Source organism: Onychostoma macrolepis, chromosome 01 (genome assembly GCF_012432095.1).
Source record: "Onychostoma macrolepis isolate SWU-2019 chromosome 01, ASM1243209v1, whole genome shotgun sequence".
In the NCBI taxonomy this organism is placed as follows: domain Eukaryota; kingdom Metazoa; phylum Chordata; class Actinopteri; order Cypriniformes; family Cyprinidae; genus Onychostoma; species Onychostoma macrolepis.
In genome coordinates this window covers 7,209,983-7,233,462 of record NC_081155.1, presented here as the reverse complement: position 1 = coordinate 7,233,462, position 23,480 = coordinate 7,209,983, and the positions used below count along the sequence as shown (strand labels likewise).

At 36.2% G+C, this 23,480-nt stretch overlaps 1 protein-coding gene across 2 annotated transcripts in view; it reads left to right on the top strand.

Moving 5' to 3' along the window:
• The window catches only part of LOC131520667 (B-cell receptor CD22-like), a 28,835-nt gene extending 26,931 nt beyond the window's left edge, over positions 1–1,904 (top strand). For both annotated transcript variants that reach the window (XM_058745124.1, XM_058745205.1), the window contains 2 exons: positions 704–945; positions 1,026–1,904. In XM_058745124.1, coding sequence (XP_058601107.1) covers positions 704–945; positions 1,026–1,083 — 300 coding nt within the window. In that variant the 3' untranslated portion in view covers positions 1,084–1,904. The remainder of the gene's footprint in view (positions 1–703; positions 946–1,025) is intronic.
• Positions 1,905–23,480: the final 21,576 nt, after the last annotated feature.

Below are 23,480 nucleotides of genomic sequence, written 5' to 3'. Positions count from 1 at the left end.
AGAAGATGCTCTACGTAGCTACGCATAATGTATAATGTAACATTAATGTAACATGTTTTAAACACAAAAGAGAATTGTCTCGGGGGCCCCAGGCTGCAACCTGTGTAGCATGTGTTAAAACAAACAAACAAAAAAACAAAGTGTCAGTGATTTCCGCCACTAGAGGCCGCTCTCGCACTGTAAAAATATGGGCCTCTGAAAACATTTCTGCAGCACCATTATTGCATACTTTACTGCACATTTCACGGCAGTTTCAAAGTTAAACGTCCAGTGAGTGGTGGAAAATGCAGATTCAATATGTTACCCTGGCACGCATTTGTTAAGTTAATATAGGCACGTATTGCTGTGTTTGAATTATGAACCACTGCAATACATACCTGAAGCAACATAATACAAATATCCGAGGGGTGTCACTAAAAGTTAATGCTCTATCATGTTGGAAATATCCCCTACACCAAACACAACCCTAAACCTACCTGATAGTGTAAACAAATGCAAAAGTGTATAAGTGTATGTATAAGTAAGTTTTTGAGTTTTGCAGAAATGCAGGTAGAGGTACGTATTTTCCAACGCTCCAGCAAGGGACGCAACCCAGAAAAACTATCGGCATGGATCTTTGCTAATAGAAAAGCTGCACCTCGCCTCTTGGGGAAAAAAAACAAAAACGATTAATTTGTCAATTATGTATTGTCTTGTATTTCAGAATGATCTCTATTCTGACGTGTCACAGAGAGTTTCAGAGCCTCTTTCTGAACCTGATACAGCCAGTGATGCTCTGTATGCCAATGTGAAACCCAGCAGAGGAACAACTCCTGAATCCAGAGATACTGAGGAGATGCAGAGCACAACTGTCCAACATCACCGAAAGAAAGAGACGAACAGACCAGAAGACAATGAATGTCAGTATGACGATATAAGAGTTCATCAGCCTGATGCTGCCGTGAGGTGAGAAAAACAACTTAAACAGCACAGATCTGAGCTATAACACTGTTGCGCTCCTGTTTTTGATTATTATTTTTTTTTAGGCAATCAAATGTTCAAACTGTGGAAGACGTATCGGTGATCTACAGCAGCGTCAGATGAGTGATAAAGCAGCAAACACAAAGCCTGTGTTCAACTGTTCAATGAGCGACTGTTTGATAACTGCACAGCTGTGGAATAATTTACTCATCTGTTCTCATCACAACCACCGAAAACATGTTCAACACCCAAATTTCCTTTGACACTTTGTGAGAGAATGATGGTCATTGTATCCTGGACTCATGTCACATCTTTCTTTTTTAATGCTTTGTGTGTGTTTTATAAAATATTTTTAAAATAAATATAATTTAATACTTTTAAAATAAAATATATTTAAAATAAAATATTTATATATTTGCATTTATTGCCTTTGTCTTTAAGTTTGTCTAAGTTTAATCCATGAGTAGTGTAGAGTTTGTTGTTTTCAGTATTTTTGTTCTTCTGTCTGGGGCATAAACTTGACATCTTATAAATCACATTCTCAAATGAAAAAAAAAAAAAAAGTTAAGCCATAGAATATCTTTCTATCATAGAATAGAAAGAATTCTGCAACTAAAAATAAACTTTTTTGTAACTTTTAAAACAATATTGCATTAACAGTAGTAGTATATATTTATTTAATGCCGTGTCAGCATCTTAGGCTATTTTCATGGCAAAAAATAAAAAATAAATAATACAAGTATAATATTGTATTCATCAGTATTTAAATAATGTATGTTTTAACAAGCTAACAACAGTGAAAGCTGTACAACTTTTCAATATTTACATGCAAAAGTATTGTATTTTATGTAGCCCATTATTGTATTTTATTAAGAGTGTCATTTTCATATTTCTCTTTGTATGTTTTTATATTTAGGGCCGATGCTTCAATAAACCTGATTGACCTTCAAGCCATTTAAGTCTGAAGTGTTTTTTTACTGGTTAAACAGCAATGGTTGGACCTCTAGTGGTTGAATTGTGAATTAGGCTATTCTTCATGGATGGGACATCCAACTACTTTTCCCTCCTGAAAACGGTTTCTTTTTATGTGGTAAATATCGACAGACCTATATTTCATTTTCATATTCAGTCTGTTTTTTAGTAATTGTTTAAAAATAAGTCCTGTTATTAAGGTTTAGCGACCAGATACCCCAGACAGAGATTAACACAGGTACAACACAGCAAAAAGATTCATGTAGGCCTATGTTTTGTCCACAATAACATATATTATTGGGAAAATAGTGTAGAAAAGGTATAGTGTTTGAAACAGGATTGTCACGACACAAAAACTATAAAAATTCATGCATCTGTTAAGAAATCTTTGCTCTCAAATATTACTTTTTGTGTCTTAAATTCAAACTTATCTCAGCTTGTGCACTGTTTCTTTGTGTGTCGTGATTGAACGTCTCAAGTAAATTACCTCAGTTTTCAAAATGCAAATCAGTAAAATCATGTAACGTGACTTTTGCAAAATGTGACGTGCTTGATTTATTATGAAAGATTCATGTTCTTAAAAGCACAAAAAATAACTTGCACTGTTCCTCGGGAGGATTACTGTGTATGCGCTCAGAGACGGAACACAACACGGACATGTAAAGTCATCTTTTAGCGCACAAACGGTCAAATACATGCAAAAATGTGTCAAAATGTGGCACAACCTTGTTGGTTGTGTAATAAATAAATATAAAACAGTTGAGAATTAAAATGTGCATAATAATAAATTGGATCCGTGTGGATCTTAAAAGTGACAACGGCTATATTCATGCTGCCGACTGGGTGCTTAATGTTAATCAAACAACAAAAGACAAAAATCAGTCACTGCTCTTAACTGAAGGAATTTTTGTAGCTTTAATAAGTAACAGATGAAGTTTAATTCTTACAGTGATGACTATGCGGTTTTATTTTAAATTAGATTATTCACATATATCACTATCTTTAAATAAAGGGGTCATCGGATGTACATTTTCCACAAGTTGATATGATTCTTTAGTCTTAATGAAAAGTCTATAACATACTTTGATTAAAATTTCTCAATGGTAGTGTAAAACAACACCCTTTTTACCTTGCCAAAAACAGCTTTTTTCAGAGCAAGCCGTTTTGTTGCATGCCGCTTTAAATGCTAATGAGGTCTGCTCACCCCGCCCCTCTCTTCCGTGGGGTGACGAGCCGTACTGTTTACTTTAGCCGTATCTAGCTGTGGAACTTGCTAACTAGTACGTTATTAGGGATGACTATTTGCAAAGATTCATAAAAGAACCTCACTTCTTCTGGAGGTGAAGCTGGATCAGAAATGATTCGCCCAAACAAACACATTTAGATAGATCGGGGGCGCATTCCCTTTAGAAACAAATGTAATCCACTGCATCTTCAGGAGCTCAGATGTTGGGAGTAAGTGACGACTGCTATATTCAGTATTACGGTACATACAACTACAGAACAGCTCAGTCACTTAGGAGACATTCTTGTCTACACCTGCTCCAGCAGTGAATCAATGGCGGACTGATGACAGCTCACTCAGGGCAGGTCTAAGGTAAAACGCTACTGTCAATCAACAATCGTGGGAGGGCCTGGGTCTGTGTGACATCACACAGACAGACATCTGAGATTGGCTTCATCTGCGAAAGGGATAAAAATAATAAATAAAAAAAAAACACTGGGTGGATTTTTATCATTATAGGATGGTTTACACACTGCCAACACACATTTATGTTCAAACAACATGTAAAAGTGCATTTTGCATCCGATGACCCATAAATAAAACGTTCATTTAAAGTTTTGGTCATATGGCCCATTTATAATCGTGTTAAATAATTGTGATTATGATTTTTGTCATAATCTAGCAGCCCTTGGCGGTAAAAGAAGTGCATGCTTTTTAGGTCTAAAGCTGATGGTTTTAGTAACTGGATGCACTTTAATTGTTTTTTCTTTCCTTAATGTTTGCAACTGAAAATTCTTGGCCATCATTTGTCAGAATCGCAGTTTGTGAAAGTTTAAAGTTTAGGATTATATTTACTCTTGTTGTTCTTTAAGTAATCATTTGAACATGCATGTCTCTTTCTTTATTTTCTATCAGTGACAGAGGTATTTGTGATCTCGTGAAGAGAAAAGCTTAATTTTTGAATTGCAAAGGGAAATGTGTAGATTTTTGTTTAAAGGGGACCTATGATGCAAAAATCACTTTAATAAGGTGTTTGAACACAGTTGTGTGGCCGCAGTGTGTGAAAACAATCAGCCTATAATGTTAAAAATCCACCAACTAATTTTTTTTAATAAAACCAATAAATCGTGAACAGTCTCTCCAAACGAGCCGTTTCAGATTCTCCCGCCCATTTGTGACGCTCTCTGCTCTATTAGCATAAACACAGCCCTGAGTGAGAAGCTGTGGTCTGTCATTACTGGAGATGCATACAATGTCAGCACCAAAGAGGCTTTACAAGTGTTGTGTTTTGGGATGCACTACCCAGTCAACACGTGAGATCACGCGATGATCACAGTGACATCACACCATTCTCATACGGTGATCCTCACAGTGTGAGTAATATATGAGGTCATTGTGAACCCAAAAAGATGAGCGGGGTTCCTATTTCTGTCAGACATCTACAAAAGCGCTTATTGAGAATTAACAGATTTAGATGATGATGTTTTATTGTTTTGTTTGACGTTACCATCGTGGTGAGTAGTGTTTGCTTTAGTTGGGCTCTTGACTTTATAACATTATATTTTTTGGGGCTGCTGTAACTGTGTTTGAAAAGCACATTTGTTATGGCAAGGAAAACCAAAAAAAAAGACCATCACCTAGATTCAATATGCAGTCTTTGTGAGGCGTTATTGATCTAAAGTTTTTAATAATAGCTCTGTGATTATACAGTATAGGACCCAGCGTGTCATAGTCATTTATGAAGGATTTTAAAAGCATAATAAGACACAAACATTCTGAACTACTGTGTCATTTAAACACAAAGAGAGACATCAAGAATCGGTGTATGAATCTCAACAATGGTGACAATCAAAAGCTTCATCCTGCAATGCATGCTGGGTACCTAGTCTCTGTGCAGTGAGTGCACTTTGACCTCACATTAGTATGAGCACACAGTGAGGGCGCTGTGAGGTTACACTTTTAGCTCACTGTTACCTCACATTGTGACCTCATCACGAGTATCCTGTGAGATCAAATTGTTGACTGGGTAATGCACATAGGAGTCGCCATAATCTGTGGTTAAATTTAATTTTCGAAGGAAATATCCCAGAAAAAAAACCGGTAATATCCCCTAAATGTTTAGGAATCAATACCAACGCTTTGTGCACGAACGTCAGCTCCAGACAAAGTAAGTATCACACGTTTGTTTTCCAAATTGCCTTTCTGAAGAGCTTCTTGGCACTCTGTAAGTCTAATTGCTAAAGCTATCATTGTCTCTGCCTGTTTTCACTGATGCTGCCTTCAAGTGCTACCAGAATGATCTTAAATAGGAATGTGGTAGTTAAAAGTTGCATATGAAAGCAATGTGAGTCGATCGCTTGAAGTTGTCGAGCTCATGATCAGAAGTGGGACATTAGTAAAGTTTGTGATAGCATGAGACCAGTTATGTTGTTATTTTTATCCCGCCATGCTCCCCGTCTGTGTAATTCATAAATGTGAATTTATTATGCAGAGTATAATCAGATGACTGACTTTGAAACAGAGTAAGTTTTCTGTAAAGATAACAGGCTTGTACTAATAGTGGAATGTTTATTTGCAAAGGCTAGCACTGCTAATGCAGGAGCTTGAGCTCTTGAAGCTCCTCCCTCTTCTCCGGGAGCAACAGCTCATTTGTATTTAAAGCAACATTTAAATACGCGTTTTGGCCCACACCCTAAAAGTGGCAATTTTAACAAGCTATAAAAAATTATCTGTCCAGTATTTTGAGCTAAAACTTCACATATACACTCTGGGGACATCAGAGACTTATTTTACATCTTGTAAAAAGGAGCATAATAGGTCCCATTTAATTCAGGAAACGTAGGCATGTTCTTCAGATGGTGAGTTTTGGTTAAAAGAGAATTGGTTGTCATTTGGCAGCAACTGCTCAGCAGGGGTCACTATTTTACAAGATAAATTCACAGGGCAAATATTAAACTAAGAAAAAGATGATTGAGGTAGATGGATATTACTTGTGTTAAGGATAAGGATAACAAAAAATTTGTATTAGTCAATTGTTATGCCACTAATAACAAAGTGAACAGCAAAATGCTTTTTTCATATATTGAATCTAGGATTCAGCATTTAATTTGCCTATATCCTTCAGCCAAAGTTATTTGGGGAGGAGATTTCAATACTGTGTTTAATGAAATCATTGATAGATGGCCTCCTAAAACTAGACCGGGCCCTTCTAGTGAACTGGATAATGTATGTTAAAGATTGGGTCTTACTGATGTGTAGCAATGTAAGAATCCAGACAGGGAAGAATATACATGGAGTAAAAAGTACTCATCTCTTCATTCTCATATTTACTATTGGTTAGTGTCTAATGATTTTACTAATAATGTGACCTCTGTATTGATAGAACCTTGCATAATGACAGATCATAAAGGAATATTTATAAATAAATATATATATATATATATATATATATATATATATATATGGTACAAGATAAATCAGTTAAAAACATAACAGCTATTGGAAACTAAATAACAAATTGCTTGGAAATTAAATGTTTAAAGGGAAAAAATAAAGGCATTATTGAAAACTATAGAACAATTGCAGATTTAGAAAAATCATATGGAAAGTCTTGGGAATTAATGAAGTTTGATATTAGAATGGCATTTATTAATCAAGGAAAATTGGAAACTAAAAATAAAACAATAAAGAAATAAATAATTATTGAGAATATTTTTAATTTGTGTAAAAAGTAAAAGGAATCTTTGACTGATTATGAGTTACAAAAATTAGATTTAATGCAAATTGAATTAGATAAGATCTGTGGATAAAGGATAATGCAAGAGGAGCATTTATTAGAACTAGGGCTGTGCGATATGACGATATATATCGGATGGATGAAATAAAAATTCTATCATTTCATATTATACCCTATAGTTTATTTTGTGGTGTTGCAAAATACATTGTTTATGGTAACACACTTTCCTCATTTGGATGACTGCAATCTTACACACCATCACGGGGCGTGAAGGGGAGACAGAAGCAGGTGGCTCCAAGCAGGAGAACAACCAGCCTAAACGAGGGACTACATCTGTAGCTGGACATGCGTTTCTAAGCACTGCAGTTTTAAAAGAATCGTTGAAACACAAACAACAGAGCTATATGCGTGCGCCGTCTCTGTTTCTGTGTGAGAGGAGCGCATTTTTTGCCGCTTTATTGGCTTTGAACGATTACATAAACACACTTATATGTATCATAATCCCCAGCTTTGCAAGTATCCTCATAAACACAGTGATTTATGGTCTTAAGAGAGAGTAAACAGCTGAAAAGGAAAATGCATATGTAACAATATATTGGATCCGGACTTAGATCTTAAAGGGGAAGCTGCCCAATATTTGTCCTGTATGCCATTCATATTAATCAAACAAGAGTGAAATAATACAGATTGATCTAAATTCATTTTAAAGGAGTCATATGATGCTATTTTGAAGATCATTATTCTGTGTATTTGGTGTAACAGAATATGTTGACATGCTTTAATGTTCAAAAAAACACATTATTTGTCAAAAACTGTACATTGTTGTATTTCCTCTATGCCACACCTCTCTCAAACGCGTCGTTTTCTACGAAGCCCCTCCTTCCGACAAGCACAGTCTGCTCTGATTGGCCAACTGTCCCAGTACATTGTGATTGGCCGAACACCACAAGCGCGCATCGGAAATGTAACGCCCCTTACCATAATCGCGAGCTTCAGCTTTCAAAGTAAATATAAAGACAGTTAATAATGTCCTTAGTTTTACCATCAGTTCAAGCCTGAGAGGAAAACAGAGTCAAGTGACAGACATAGTGATGATGCTTGTATGTATTTGCAGTACACGCCTTGCGTGGTTAAGACAGCTGACGTGCTATGATTTCTGACGGGCTGTTCACTCCGCTGTGATGTGACCCTGTTCCTCTCACACACACGATGCGTTAAGCGCAAAACTACGCATTTGAACAGTCAATAGCAAATACTTAAACTAATAACAAAACATACTTACAGTCGCTGATTCAGAAGCGCCAGATTGTCAAAGCAAATTTGGAATTTACCTTTTTTTTTTTTTTTTTGAAATAGCCTTTGTGCACAGCCAGCCTTGTGCTCTACTAGGTTCACGAAACTGTCATCCATAAAATGCGTTGCACAAATACGAATATTTGGGTTGTGCTGTTCTGTTGTAAACAAATCTTAACCAATGATTCCTAATTGCATCTACTTTCAGAAGGCCAAATAAAGTGCTTTTTCTTTCGCATAGAAACACACAGCGTCTCCCTGACATGGCTGCATCAACACTACTGCAGTTACTGAAACCATGCCTTCTTTCTTGCGTGAACATTTGGGCGGCATTACTCAAATATTTCAACATTGTGATGTTGACAAGTTGGGGTCGTGTTTTAATGGATCAGCCTTCTCTTTTAGATAGAATAAAATCCTTTTGTGGGAGACTTTGAGCTTTGTAACTCTGCAGATCTTATACATACACAAACAGCTACATAACACACTAAAGAAAAGGAAAACAAGAAATCGCATCATATGACCCATTTAATTCAGGAAACGTAGGCATGTTCTTCAGATGGTGAGTTTTGGTTAAAGAGAATTGGTTGTCATTTGGCAGCAACTGCTCAGCAGGGGTCACTATTTTACAAGATAAATTCACAGGGCAAATATTAAACTAAGAAAAAGATGATTGAGGTAGATGGATATTACTTGTGTTAAGGATAAGGATAACAAAAATTTGTATTAGTCAATTGTTATGCCACTAATAACAAAGTGAACAGCAAAATGCTTTTTCATATATTGAATCTAGGATTCAGCATTTAATTTGCCTATATCCTTCAGCCAAAGTTATTTGGGAGGAGATTTCAATACTGTGTTTAATGAAATCATTGATAGATGGCCTCCTAAAACTAGACCGGGCCCTTCTAGTGAACTGGATAATGTATGTTAAAGATTGGGTCTTACTGATGTGTAGCAATGTAAGAATCCAGACAGGGAAGAATATACATGGAGTAAAAGTACTCATCTCTTCATTCTCATATTTACTATTGGTTAGTGTCTAATGATTTTACTAATAATGTGACCTCTGTATTGATAGAACCTTGCATAATGACAGATCATAAAGGAATATTTATAAATAAATATATATATATATATATATATATATACAGTGAGGAAAATAAGTATTTGAACACCCTGCTATTATACAAGTTCTCCCACTTAGAAATCATGGAGGGGTCTGAAATTGTCATCGTAGGTGCATGTCCACTGTGAGAGACATAATCTAAAAAAAATCCAGAAATCACAATGTATGATTTTTAACTATTTATTTGTATGATACAGCTGCAAATAAGTATTTGAACACCTGTCTATCAGCTAGAATTCCGACCCTCAAAGACCTGTTAGTCTGCCTTTAAAATATCCACCTACACTACATTTATTATCCTAAATTAGATGCACCTGTTTGAGGTCGTTAGCTGCATAAAGACACCTGTCCACCCCATACAATCAGTAAGAATCCAACTACTAACATGGCCAAGACCAAAGAGCTGTCCAAAGACACTAGAGACAAAATTGTACACCTCCACAAGGCTGGAAAGGGCTACGGGGAAATTGCCAAGCAGCTTGGTGAAAAAAGGTCCACTGTTGGAGCAATCATTAGAAAATGGAAGAAGCTAAACATGACTGTCAATCTCCCTCGGACTGGGGCTCCATGCGAGATCTCACCTCGTGGGGTCTCAATGATCCTAAGAAAGGTGAGAAATCAGCCCAGAACTACACGGGAGGAGCTGGTCAATGACCTGAAAAGAGCTGGGACCACCGTTTCCAAGGTTACTGTTGGTAATACACTAAGGCGTCATGGTTTGAAATCATGCATGGCACGGAAGGTTCCCCTGCTTAAACCAGCACATGTCCAGGCCCGACTTAAGTTTGCCAATGACCATTTGGATGATCCAGAGGAGTCATGGGAGAAAGTCATGTGGTCAGATGAGACCAAAATAGAACTTTTGGTCATAATTCCACTAAACGTGTTTGGAGGAAGAAGAATGATGAGTACCATCCCAAGAACACCATCCCTACTGTGAAGCATGGGGTGGTAGCATCATGCTTTGGGGTGTTTTTCTGCACATGGGACAGGCGACTGCACTGTATTAAGGAGAGGATGACCGGGGCCATGTATTGCGAGATTTTGGGAACAACCTCCTTCCCTCAGTTAGAGCATTGAAGATGGGTCGAGGCTGGGTCTTCCAACATGACAATGACCCGAAGCACACAGCCAGGATAACCAAGGAGTGGCTCTGTAAGAAGCATATCAAGGTTCTGGCGTGGCCGAGCCAGTCTCCAGACCTAAACCCAATAGAGAATCTTTGGAGGAGCTCAAACTCCGTGTTTCTCAGCGACAGGCCAGAAACCTGACTGATCTAGAGAAGATCTGTGTGGAGGAGTGGGCCAAAATCCCTCCTGCAGTGTGTGCAAACCTGGTGAAAAACTACAGGAAACGTTTGACCTCTGTAATTGCAAACAAAGGCTACTGTACCAAATATTAACATTGATTTTCTCAGGTGTTCAAATACTAATTTGCAGCTGTATCATACAAATAAATAGTAAAAATCATACATTGTGACTTCTGGATTTTTTTTTAGATTATGTCTCTCACAGTGGACATGCATCTACGATGACAATTTCAGACCCCTCCATGATTTCTAAGTGGGAGAACTTGCAAAATAGCAGGGTGTTCAAATACTTATTTTCCTCACTGTATATATATATATATGGTACAAGATAAATCAGTTAAAAAACATAACAGCTATTGGAAACTAAATAACAAATTGCTTGGAAATTAAATGTTTAAAGGGAAAAAATAAAGGCATTATTGAAAACTATAGAACAATTGCAGATTTAGAAAAATCATATGGAAAGTCTTGGGAATTAATGAAGTTTGATATTAGAATGGCATTTATTAATCAAGGAAAATTGGAAACTAAAAATAAAACAATAAAGAAATAAATAATTATTGAGAATATTTTTAATTTGTGTAAAAAGTAAAAGGAATCTTTGACTGATTATGAGTTACAAAAATTAGATTTAATGCAAATTGAATTAGATAAGATCTGTGGATAAAGGATAAAGCAAGAGGAGCATTTATTAGAACTATGGCTGTGCGATATGACGATATATATCGGATGGATGAAATAAAAATTCTATCATTTCATATTATACCCTATAGTTTATTTTGTGGTGTTGCAAAATACATTGTTTATGGTAACACACTTTCCTCATTTGGATGACTGCAATCTTACACACCATCACGGGGCGTGAAGGTGAGACAGAAGCAGGTGACTCCAAGCAGGAGAACAACCAGCCTAAACGAGGGACTACATCTGTAGCTGGACATGCGTTTCTAAGCACTGCAGTTTTAAAAGAATCGTTGAAACACAAACAACAGAGCTATATGCGTGCGCCGTCTCTGTTTCTGTGTGAGAGGGCGCATTTTTGCCGCTTTATTGGCTTTGAGCGATTACATAAACACACTTATATGTATCATAATCCCCAGCTTTGCAAGTATCCTCATAAACACAGTGATTTATGGTCTTAAGAGAGTAAACAGCTGAAAAGGAAAATGCATATGTAACAATATATTGGATCCGGACTTAGGTCTTAAAGGGGAAGCTGCCCAATATTTGTCCTGTATGCCATTCATATTAATCAAACAAGAGTGAAATAATACAGATTGATTTAAATTCATTTTAAAGGAGTCATATGATGCTATTTTGAAGATCATTATTCTGTGTATTTGGTGTAACAGAATATGTTGACATGCTTTAATGTTCAAAAACACATTATTTGTCAAAAACTGTACATTGTTGTATTTCCTCTATGCCACACCTCTCTCAAAGCGTCGTTTTCTACGAAGCCCCTCCTTCCGACAAGCACAGTCTGCTCTGATTGGCCAACTGACCCAGTACATTGTGATTGGCCGAACACCACAAGCGCGCATCGGAAATGTAACGCCCCTTACCATAATCGCGAGCTTCAGCTTTCAAAGTAAATATAAAGACAGTTAATAATGTCCTTAGTTTTACCATCAGTTCAAGCCTGAGAGGAAAACAGAGTCAAGTGACAGACATAGTGATGATGCTTGTATGTATTTGCAGTACACAAGGCGTGGTTAAGACAGCTGACGTGCTATGATTTCTGACGGGCTGTTCACTCCGCTGTGATGTGACCCTGTTCCTCTCACACACACGATGCGTTAAGCGCAAAACTACGCATTTGAACAGTCAATAGCAAATACTTAAACTAATAACAAAACATACTTACAGTCGCTGATTCAGAAGCGCCAGATTGTCAAAGCAAATTTGGAATTTACCTTTTTTTTTTTTGAAATAGCCTTTGTGCACAGCCAGCCTTGTGCTCTACTAGGTTCACGAAACTGTCATCCATAAAATGCGTTGCACAAATACGAATATTTGGGTTGTGCTGTTCTGTTGTAAACAAATCTTAACCAATGATTCCTAATTGCATCTACTTTCAGAAGGCCAAATAAAGTGCTTTTTCTTTCGCATAGAAACACACAGCGTCTCCCTGACATGGCTGCATCAACACTACTGCAGTTACTGAAACCATGCCTTCTTTCTTGCGTGAACATTTGGGCGGCATTACTCAAATATTTCAACATTGTGATGTTGACAAGTTGGGGTCGTGTTTTAATGGATCAGCCTTCTCTTTTAGATAGAATAAAATCCTTTTTGTGGGAGACTTTGAGCTTTGTAACTCTGCAGATCTTCTACATACACAAACAGCTACATAACACACTAAAGAAAAGGAAAACAAGAAATCGCATCATATGACCCCTGTGAATTCAACACTGAATTCCTCAATATATCAAATTATTTTTGGTACATCAAACTGTTAAATTTGCCAGTTTTCACAGACAAGCCCTGTTAGCATGGAAATTGGTGTAGGCCTATAAGCACAATTGTTCACTTCGTAACTATTTCATGTGGAATAACAAGGACATATTATTTGAAAACAATTCCTCATTATATCATACTTGGTTCAATGAAGATATTATTTTAGTGAGACAGTTAGTTAATTCCCCTGGGTATTTGTTGTCACATACTGAATTTCTTCAAAAATTCCAATTACCAATTAAACCAAGAGAATTTGCTTTTGTTCTTGATGCAATTCCAAAGAGTTTGATGTTACCTTTAAAAAAACTGTATTTCAGAAGAAATCAGCATGGTTAATCCTTGTGGATAAATTTTTCTGGGTTTTCTTGCTATAGCAATTGTGCTTTACAAACACAGCTACAGCAAACAGAAAAAAAACTAAGATTAAAATTTGATGGTCAAGAGCCCAACTAAAGCAAACCCTGACCGCCACAATGGTGAGGTCAAACTAAACATTTTCAATAAAACAACTAAACTTCTGTTAATTCTCAAATAATTTTTATAGACATATGACAGAAATAAAGTCAACTTGTAATGTGTGAAGCTGGTAATGCTGTTTGTGGAGTTGTTTAATCAGATCTTGAGAGATTTAATGATGTCTTGTATTTCAGTTGAGTTCATCTAAGGCTGTGGCTGAAGTCAGTTGTAGTTCTTGTTTCTCTTTCATTCAGTGATTCTGCTTGTTAACAGCAGGTGTTATCTATAAGGAGAGTAAATATTTAACTGAACTGTATTATTTTGCACAAGAGAGATCTAATTTAGTTTTGTGGGTCACCATTGTGGTGGAGAGTAGAGCCTGTGCTTCAGTCAATGATGAGCCACAAACACTGATGTTCTGCTGCTTTATTTAAAGACAGTAACTGTAGAGTTGCTGATACAGTGATGATCTCTTTGTTAAGTGCTTTACCACATGCATGTGTGCTATAGCTGATGATAAACTTCAACGATTTGAGTTAAAGTCATGTTTTTAGTAACTTTGCTATTACAAATTAAGTGTTTGCAGTTTTATATTAAGAAATGTTCCTTAGTAGAATCAAATGAAATAAGTTTACCAAATGTTTACACACCATCATAACAATTGTACAGCATGCAAGAGTTTGCTGTATTTTTACAGTACAATTGTAATTATTGATTTACAGTACTCTTGTAAATTTACAGTCTTACTGGCAACCAAAATTGCCAGTAAGTTACTGTAAATTTTACAGCAATTTTTTACAGTGCACCTTTAACACATGCACACCCTCACAACCCACCCCATAGCAGGCCTGAATCCTGTCTCAAGTACATAGTGGCTGTGTAAACAGAAAACTGGCTTCTTCATTCTCCTGAGTGTAAAAGAAAAGCAAACAAGTGTACCTGAATTCCTTTATGAACTGTTGCTATCCCCAACAAACAATGTTGCTTTCTCACTACACATCATGTTCTCATGCAGTGAAAAATACATCGCAGAGCAAAGAGGGAACTGACAACATGCCGACAGACAATACAGAGCAGGTTATTCTGATATGAAACAAGTTCTCAGGACTCTCAGCTTTCAAACTTTGTCTTTTTTAAAGAAATTCAAACAATACCGTTTTGTGGCTCTATAATGTGTCATGACAGGTCACTATATTGCCTCAGTTCAAACACGTGAACCGATTGTCTTTTCATATTTACGTAATTGAACATGAATAAATAGAATGAGAGGGAAAGAAAACAGTTTGAGAGTTTATAATGAGGAAATAAATTAATAAAATGAAGTAAATTATACAGTAAAGCTGTTTTATTGACACTGTCATTCATTTCCTTGTTTCGGTGCAACTGACTATATTTTCTCTAGATTTTATTTACATTTCCATCAAAAGACTAATGTATTGCACAGCACTTTCAGAAATAAGCATTTTAATTTTCAGATTTTTAAGCATACAAACTTAAAATGTACATTGAATAATGTTTTGAGACAGTCAGGTAAAGTACATCAGCTGACTTGATGACAATCAAATGTGTTACACTAAAAGCTCATATTTGAAAAGAAGATTTTTGATGTAAAAATGATGAAAAACAATTAGTAGTAAGTACATGAGTTACAGGAACAAACTAATAAGGGTGAGCAGTAAAATTAAAAAAATTCACACAAAAAGTTAAACACTCTATTCTTAGTCATCTAAAGATTTTTCTTAAAACCATCTGCAATGCTTTGCAAAAAAATATTTTTGGTTTCTTGAGTATCTTCTTGGCTTCTCCAGTTATGTCTTTGTTTAGTTTGTCACTTGCATCTTTCACGCTGTCAGCAACATTGCTGATTTTACTGCTGGCGTCTTTCATGCTGTCAGCAGCTTCATTCAGCATCTCAGGAACAGAAGAAATCTGTTTTTTTGATGAAATCCATGTCCTCCTGCTTTTATTTTATTTCAGTTATGCTCTTGTGGGTGATTCCTCTCTGCAAATGATATGGAATGTTGAATGACACTGGGCACATTTAAGAACAACTAGTTTTAATATTAAAACATTGTGCCACTCGTGAGCAATGTAAATATCTCATTATTATATGGGCTATCTTACCTTCACCAGACACTCTCACAGTAGTAGTTGTTTTCACACTTGACTACACCTGTAATGTACAGTAAGCATTATATTAACATATAAAATCATTGTTAAAAATAAATATGCCACACAGCCTCTGAGGGAAATGCTCAGGAAACAATGACATGACACTGAAATACCAGCTTTTCCTCAGAATACAGTGCAAACATTTCCGGAGTAATATTGTAGGAGTTTATTCTGAGATCTCTGACTTTTTTTTACAGACTTTGCAGTCTCTATTAATTTCTCTTTATTGTCTCGTAGGAGCACTTTAGGATATGTGTTCAAAAAAAGATCTTGCCTCAAATACAGAGAATGTAGTCTTTAAGTGAATATGATCTCAGTTCAGCTGGAGATGGTGTTTGTCAGATGAGATGCTGTAGATCAGCCGTGCAGATGAAGGAGTGACTCTCAGATCATCTCAAGTGTCGTTATATACTCACTGCATGGAGAAACTCCTATGATACTTATCGCAATGCTTCTGCAATACAATTCAGCAATGTTTCTGAGAAGAGACATGCTATTGACCTGCATCTAATGTTTATTTCTGTTGAAGACTCCAGAGTGCAGAAGCCCTCAATAAAGTATCTAAAGAAGCAACAACGACAGAGTTATGTAAATATGTAATTCTGTGTGAATAGGTTCTTCAGGATGCAAATCATTTGATTGCTGATTTTAAATTTTTAAGTGTATATTTGTAAATGTAAAAAAACTGATATCTTTGTGATCTTTGTTGATGGTTTTTAAGCTAAATCAAGTCAAAATAAGTATGTTCCAAGGAAACGTATATCTCTAATCTGAAGATGTAACTTTCCACAGAACATCATGTGTTGCTGCAGTCAGGGAAGTACGATCGGGAAAAAAAAAAAAAATAAATAAATAAATGCAATAATAGTCCATGAATTTACAACGGAAAACAAATCTGATGTAATATGCATCTATATTTTAATTTTGCTATCAGCAATGTTAACTGAATGCATAGCCAAACCCAAAACAATGCTAAAATGTGTCTCTCTCGGGGTTTCCTGCTCTGAATTTGTAATTGAGACAAAAGATCAGTCAGTTACTACATGAGAAATTCCTCCATCAAGAAAGTGACATAGAAAATAAACTGCCATCTTGCTGCGGTTATTTCCAACAGTTTTTATTCAGTATTTATTTATTTATTGTTTGTGGGATCAATGTATCTGAACCAAAATGTGCAGCGGTTGTCTACAGTTTAGTGAAAAACTGAACAATTCCAAATCTTTACATTTATTTGTGCAGCGACTCACACTGTGTGACTGAATGAGAGCAAATTCAACATAGTTCAGGTGTATTTACAATAAAATCTTTATTTAGCCTAAAAATGTGACTTAAGTTCTTCACTTGATGATTAGATTACAAGTTTCCCTTACTCAATAACACAGACATGCAATAGCATCTGATATAAGAGTGATATAGAAATGCTAAAATGTTATGTGTTATTGCACACACAAAATGAATCTTTCAAGTGATGAACATCTGAAAGCATTTCTGCTCTAATGTGTCTTGACAGATAACTGTGCAGTGTGTGCTTTCTGAAGAAAAACAAAGATTGATTTTTTTTTTTTTAAATTTTAACTTTTTCAAGTATTCAAACACTGAAAACAGAAAGACCAGAGACAACTCACACAAAATACAAAATGTGTGACATTGTTTGTAAACTAATCAGTGCTGATTTTTAATGTTACTATAATAATTTTATTTTAATAATCTTAACCTGGGAGTCTATGGAATGTATTCTTTTTTGGATGCACATTTTTCATATCCATTTGTGTCCATTTCTCAGATGTTTTATATGGGCTGTAGTATGTGCAGGCTGTATTTATTTTCATTGGCAGCTGGTGGAGCTGTTTGTGCATCGTCAATATGAGAGTGACGCCCGTTTCACACCGCAAGCGTGAGCTTCGCGGCAGCGTCACGTCAGCGTAACTACAGCATCACTGCAGCTGCAGACTCACCAGAGTATTCACACTGGAAGCGTTTGTTCAGCGTCACAGCAGCGGCTCCAAAGCGACATATTTCTTTACAAAGACAACTATAAATTTGTTTTTAGAAGTTGGTCAGTTATAAACTTGAAAGTTTTGAAGTCTTGGGGATTAGCGTGTAAATGGTCAACAACAAAAACATCTCCTATCATGTTGTTTCAGTCATACTCAAATATAGAAAGTGCTGTTTATACTGTTTTTTAAAAAAATTATTATTATTTTTTAATAATATATACTTTTACCCATATCTCCATTTCTTATAGAAGCTGTCAATAATGAATGAATAATGAATTTATTATGTAGGCCTACTGTATATACTCCATTGTAACTTAAGATCCTGAGCAAGATGAATTGTTCGTTGTGAGTTTGATAAAATGCTTTAAGTTATAATTTGCTTATGGCAATTAAAAATTAAAAACAAGTTAAAATGGGTAAATATTCTACACATATTTTTAATTGTTCATTTTCTTTCCTGACATACTCCAATTCGTCTTAAAACACACTAGACATGCTTATTCTGTGCATTTTTAGCACGTTTTGTGTGAAATATTTATTTTGTCCATCAAAAGTGTGCTGTCACTTTAATTGAGCGTGAGCGGCGCAGCAAAAATAGACTCGGCGCCGAAACCATCGCTGCAGCGCCGCTCACGCGCCGCTCCTGCTCGACGCTCACGCGCTGCTCCTGCTCCCGGTGTGAATGCACTCATTTGTTAACATGGGCGCCGAAAAAAATACGCGCTGCTCACGCGCCGCTCACGCTTGCGGTGTGAAACGGGCGTTAAAGGTTTATCAGAACAAAAACTTCAACTTTCATGCTTCTCAATCGTCAAACACTCTTTTAACGCCATTAACAACACCATGCACAACTTTTTCCGGTGCCTTGACGATCTCTTTGGTTCCTCCGGCCACCGCGCCGGTCACTGGAGACACCAGCAGAACAGCAGCAGCGCCGATGGCTTCAGCGGCCGAGCCCACGCTGCTCATTTTACCGCCGGCCTCTATGGTGCTGTACGCGGCTCCTTTCACCATCCCCAGAGGTACATCCACCACGGCTCTGACCACGCCCACCGTGCACTCGGCCACTCCCAGTGCCACACCTCCCACGAATTTAAACAAATCCATAACTCTTTGTCTTCTTCCTGCGAGCTGAATATGGAGACAGCATGTGTATGCATTATTTAAATTAACAAATTTATTTCAAATCTACTAGGACATTTTAGTCCCTTTTATAATATTTGTGACCCTGGAGCACAAAAGCAGTAATAAGTAGCACAGGTATATTTGTAGCAATAGCCAACAATACATTGTATGGGTCAAAATTATTGATTTTTCTTTTATGCCAAAAATCATTAGGATATTAAGTAAAGATCATGTTCCATGAAGATATTTTGTAAATTTCCTACCGTAAATATATCCAAACTTAATTTTTGATAAATAATATGCATTGCTAAGAACTTCATTTGGACGACTTTAAAGGCAATTTTCTCAGTATTTAGATTTTTTGCACCCTCAGATTCCAGATATTCAAATAGTTGTATCTCGGCCAAATATTGTCCGATCCTAACAACCCATAAATCAATGGAAATCTTATATATTCAGCTTTCGGATTGAAAATCTTGACCCTTATGACTGGTTTTGTGATCCAGGGTCACATTTGAATCCCCACAGTCATGGAAAAACTGGAATCATCAGGGAACGTTTTGACTTTTAATTAAATCTTAATTAATTAAATTTAATTAAATCTTAAAAGTTATGCAAATGAGTATAAATGTTCATGTTCGTATTTGTTCGTGTTCTTTCACACTCACAAAAATGTCTAGGAAATTCGTATATATATATATATATATATACAGTGGGGCAAAAAAGTATTTAGTCAGCCACCAATTGTGCAAGTTCTCCCACTTAAAAAGATGAGAGAGGCCTGTAATTTTCATCATAGGTATACCTCAACTATGAGAGACAAAATGAGAAGAAAAAACAGAAAATCACATTGTAGGATTTTTAAAGAATTTATTTGCAAATTATGGTGGAAAATAAGTATTTGGTCAATAACAAAATTTAACCTCAATACTTTGTTATATACCCTTTGTTGGCAATGACAGAGGTCAAACGTTTTCTGTAAGTCTTCACAAGGTTTTCACACACTGTTGCTGGTATTTTGGCCCATTCCTCCATGCAGATCTCCTCTAGAGCAGTAATGTTTTGGGGCTGTCGCTGTGCAACACGGACTTTCAACTCCCTCCAAAGATTTTCGATGGGGTTGAGATCTGGAGACTGGCTAGGCCACTCCAGGACCTTGAAATGCTTCTTCTGAAGCCACTCCTTCGTTGCCAGGCGGTGTGTTTGGGATCATTGTCATGCTGAAAGACCCAGCCACGTTTCATCTTCAATGCCCTTGCTGATGGAAGGAGGTTTTCACTCAAAATCTCACGATACATGGCCCCATTCATTCTTTCATTTACACGGATCAGTCGTCCTGGTCCCTTTGCAGAAAAACAGCCCCAAAGCATGATGTTTCCACCCCCATGCTTCACAGTAGGTATGGTGTTCTTTGGATGCAACTCCGCATTCTTTCTCCTCCAAACACGACAAGTTGAGTTTTTACCAAAAAGTTCTATTTTGGTTTCATCTGACCATATGATCATCCAAATGCTCTCTAGCAAACTTCAGACGGGCCGGACATGTACTGGCTTAAGCAGGGGGACACGTCTGGCACTGCAGGATTTGAGTCCTGGCGGCTCAGTGTGTTACTGATGGTAGCCTTTGTTACTTTGGTCCCAGCTCTCTGCAGGTCATTCACTAGGTCCCCCCGTGTGGTTCTGGGATTTTTGCTCACAGTTCTTGTGATCATTTTGACCCCACGGGGTGAGATCTTGCGTGGAGCCCCAGATCGAGGAGATTATCAGTGGTCTTGTATGTCTTCCATTTTCTAATAATTGCTCCACAGTTGATTTCTTCACACCAAGCTGCTTACCTATTGCAGATTCAGTCTTCCCAGCCTGGTGCAGGTCTACAATTTTGTTTCTGGTGTCCTTTGACAGCTCTTTGGTCTTAGCCATGGTGGAGTTTGGAGTTGGACTGTTTGAGGTTGTGGACAGGTGTATTTTATACTGATAACGAGTTCAAACAGATGCCATTAATACAGGTAACGAGTGGAGGACAGAGGAGCCTCTTAAAGAAGAAGTTACAGGTCTGTCAGAGCCAGAAATCTTGCTTGTTTGTAGGTGACCAAATACTTATTTTACCGAGGAATTTACCAATTAATTCTTTAAAAATCCTACGATCGGTGGCTGACTAAATACTTTTTTGCCCCACTGTGTATATATATATATATATATATATATATATATATATATACACACACACACACACACACACACACACACTTTTATTCATCAAGGACACATTGAATTGATCACAAATGACAGTAAGGATATAAATAAGGCAAAATATTTATATTTAAAATAAACACTGCTCTTTTGATCTTTCTATTTATCAAATAATCCTGAAAGATAAAATGTATCGCAGTTTCAAATATTTGTCAGTAGAACTGTTTTCAACATTGCTAATAATCAGAAATGTTTCTTGAGCAGCTAATCGGTATTAGCATGATTTCTGAAGGATTATAGGTTATTTTAAATTCTGATAATATTTCACAATGTTACTGTTTTTACTGTATCTTTATCTAATAAATGCAGCCTTTCAAAAACAAAAGAATTCTACTGACCCAAACACTGAAATATATAATCATACATACTGTGCTAAAGAAAAAAAAAAAAAAATGTTAACACATGGGTGATTACATTAGCAATACGCCTATTTGATATGTCCTTTTATAAGATAATAATCCATCACACAATATTCACAGGAAGAATTTGATTCATTATTTCAACATATCATAGATTTCTTACCATCAGCAGACCTCCTCTCAGGAGCTGAAAGAGTCTGTAAAGTTGTTTTTAAAGACCTGCCACTGTAAAAAGTGATAAGTTGACTTAACTCAACTTAAAAAAAAAAAAAAAAAACTGAGGAAACCCGTTGCCTTAAATATTTTAATTAAATGATAATTTAAAAAAAATAAGTTAAGTGAATTGCCAAGTTCACTTAACTTTTTTTTTTAATTTTTTTTTTATAATTTAATTAATAATTTTAGGGCAGTTAAGTCGGTTTATCACTTTTTACAGTGTGAGGAAACCCGTTGCCTTAAAATTAAGTAAATAATAATTTAAAAAAATAAATAAGTTAAGTGAATTGTCAAGTTCACTTAACTTTTTATTATTATTTACTTAATCATTTTAAGGCAACGGGTTTCCTCAATTTTTTTTAAGTTAAGTCAACTTATCACTTTTACAGTGTGTGATGTAAATCAAAATGAGCGTTTGTGAAATAAACTTACTACACATGTTAAACATGCTGTACACATACCAAACATGACAAAGTCAAATGTCACCAAAAAAACTGTCAATACTAACCTGAGGCCGCAGATGCTGTTGAAGTTAGTGTTTATCAGCTGAGCTTCTTTAAATCAATGTTGAGTGTCTCTCAGATCATCTCGGGGGTATTATGGGCTCACTGGAGGAACTGAGATTGGACAGTTGGGTTCCATGATGCAAATCGAAACCCCCTGAGTTAACACATTAGGGAAGCTGATGGTCAAGATTATTTTAGAATCAGAGGACATTTTTCTTTAGTTTTCCGGCATCAGGACGATGTGAAACCCACTCCTCGTCATGAGCTCATCAGTTTGAATGAGATATCATCTGTTGAAATATTAGGGGAAGACCACTGACCCTATTGTTATGTGTACTTTCAAAGTCTTTTCTGTAAACTGGGATGATTCATGAAGCTGCTCTTTCCCCACATTTAAGGCTTTAATTTCACAAGGGGAAGAAACCTTGCATTTCATGGAAAGTGCTTGGTTCCTATGGTTTTGTTCATTTTTAGCTTAAATAAAAGGTTCAATAATTCTACTCTAAAGTGAAAAATCAAAAAAATCCCTGACATATATTTCTATTCACTTCAACAGTCTTTAGTAACTAGGGCTTTTCTTGAAGACGCTATTTCACACAGTTAAGGCAGATGTAAAGATGTTGTAAGTGCTGCTGAAGTTACCTCAGTTAGAGCTCTGGTATTAACAGTACGGATTTGAGCTCTGGTATTATAAAAAGAAAAAATCTGTTTTTACAAATAAGTCATAATCTGTCCCCAAAATCGCTCCCATATCATGTTTGAAATACTAATGTTTATTGTTTTATATCCTTTGGGTTTGCTGTTGGATGATATTTTGTCCTCTGTTATCAAAACTAAAATTAAGATCATAATATTTTTACTGACTTTTTATCTAATAAATGCAGTCTTTCAGTAACATACAATAATTGTATTGACCCAAACATTGAACAGAATGATGTACATACTTTATGTACTAATTTAATGCTCCAGGTGTGTTCACAGTGTGTGTGTGTGTGTGTGTGTGTGTACTTGGATGGGTTAAATGCAGAACACAAATTCCGAGTATGGGTCTCCATACTTGGCCACACGTCACTTTACTTTCACTTTCACTTTAATAAAGACATTCTTGACCATCTAACACTAGCACTATATATATTCCTTTTCATTTCTACTTGTTTTCATTTTATTTACTTTCTCTATTCTATTACTATTCTTCCTACATGTTTTCCTTATTTATTCTAAAAAAATAAATTGACCCTCTAACACTGGCTCACTCTATTCTATTTCTATTCTATTTACTATAAGATCACATCTTATCACAGACAAACCCACTGCCA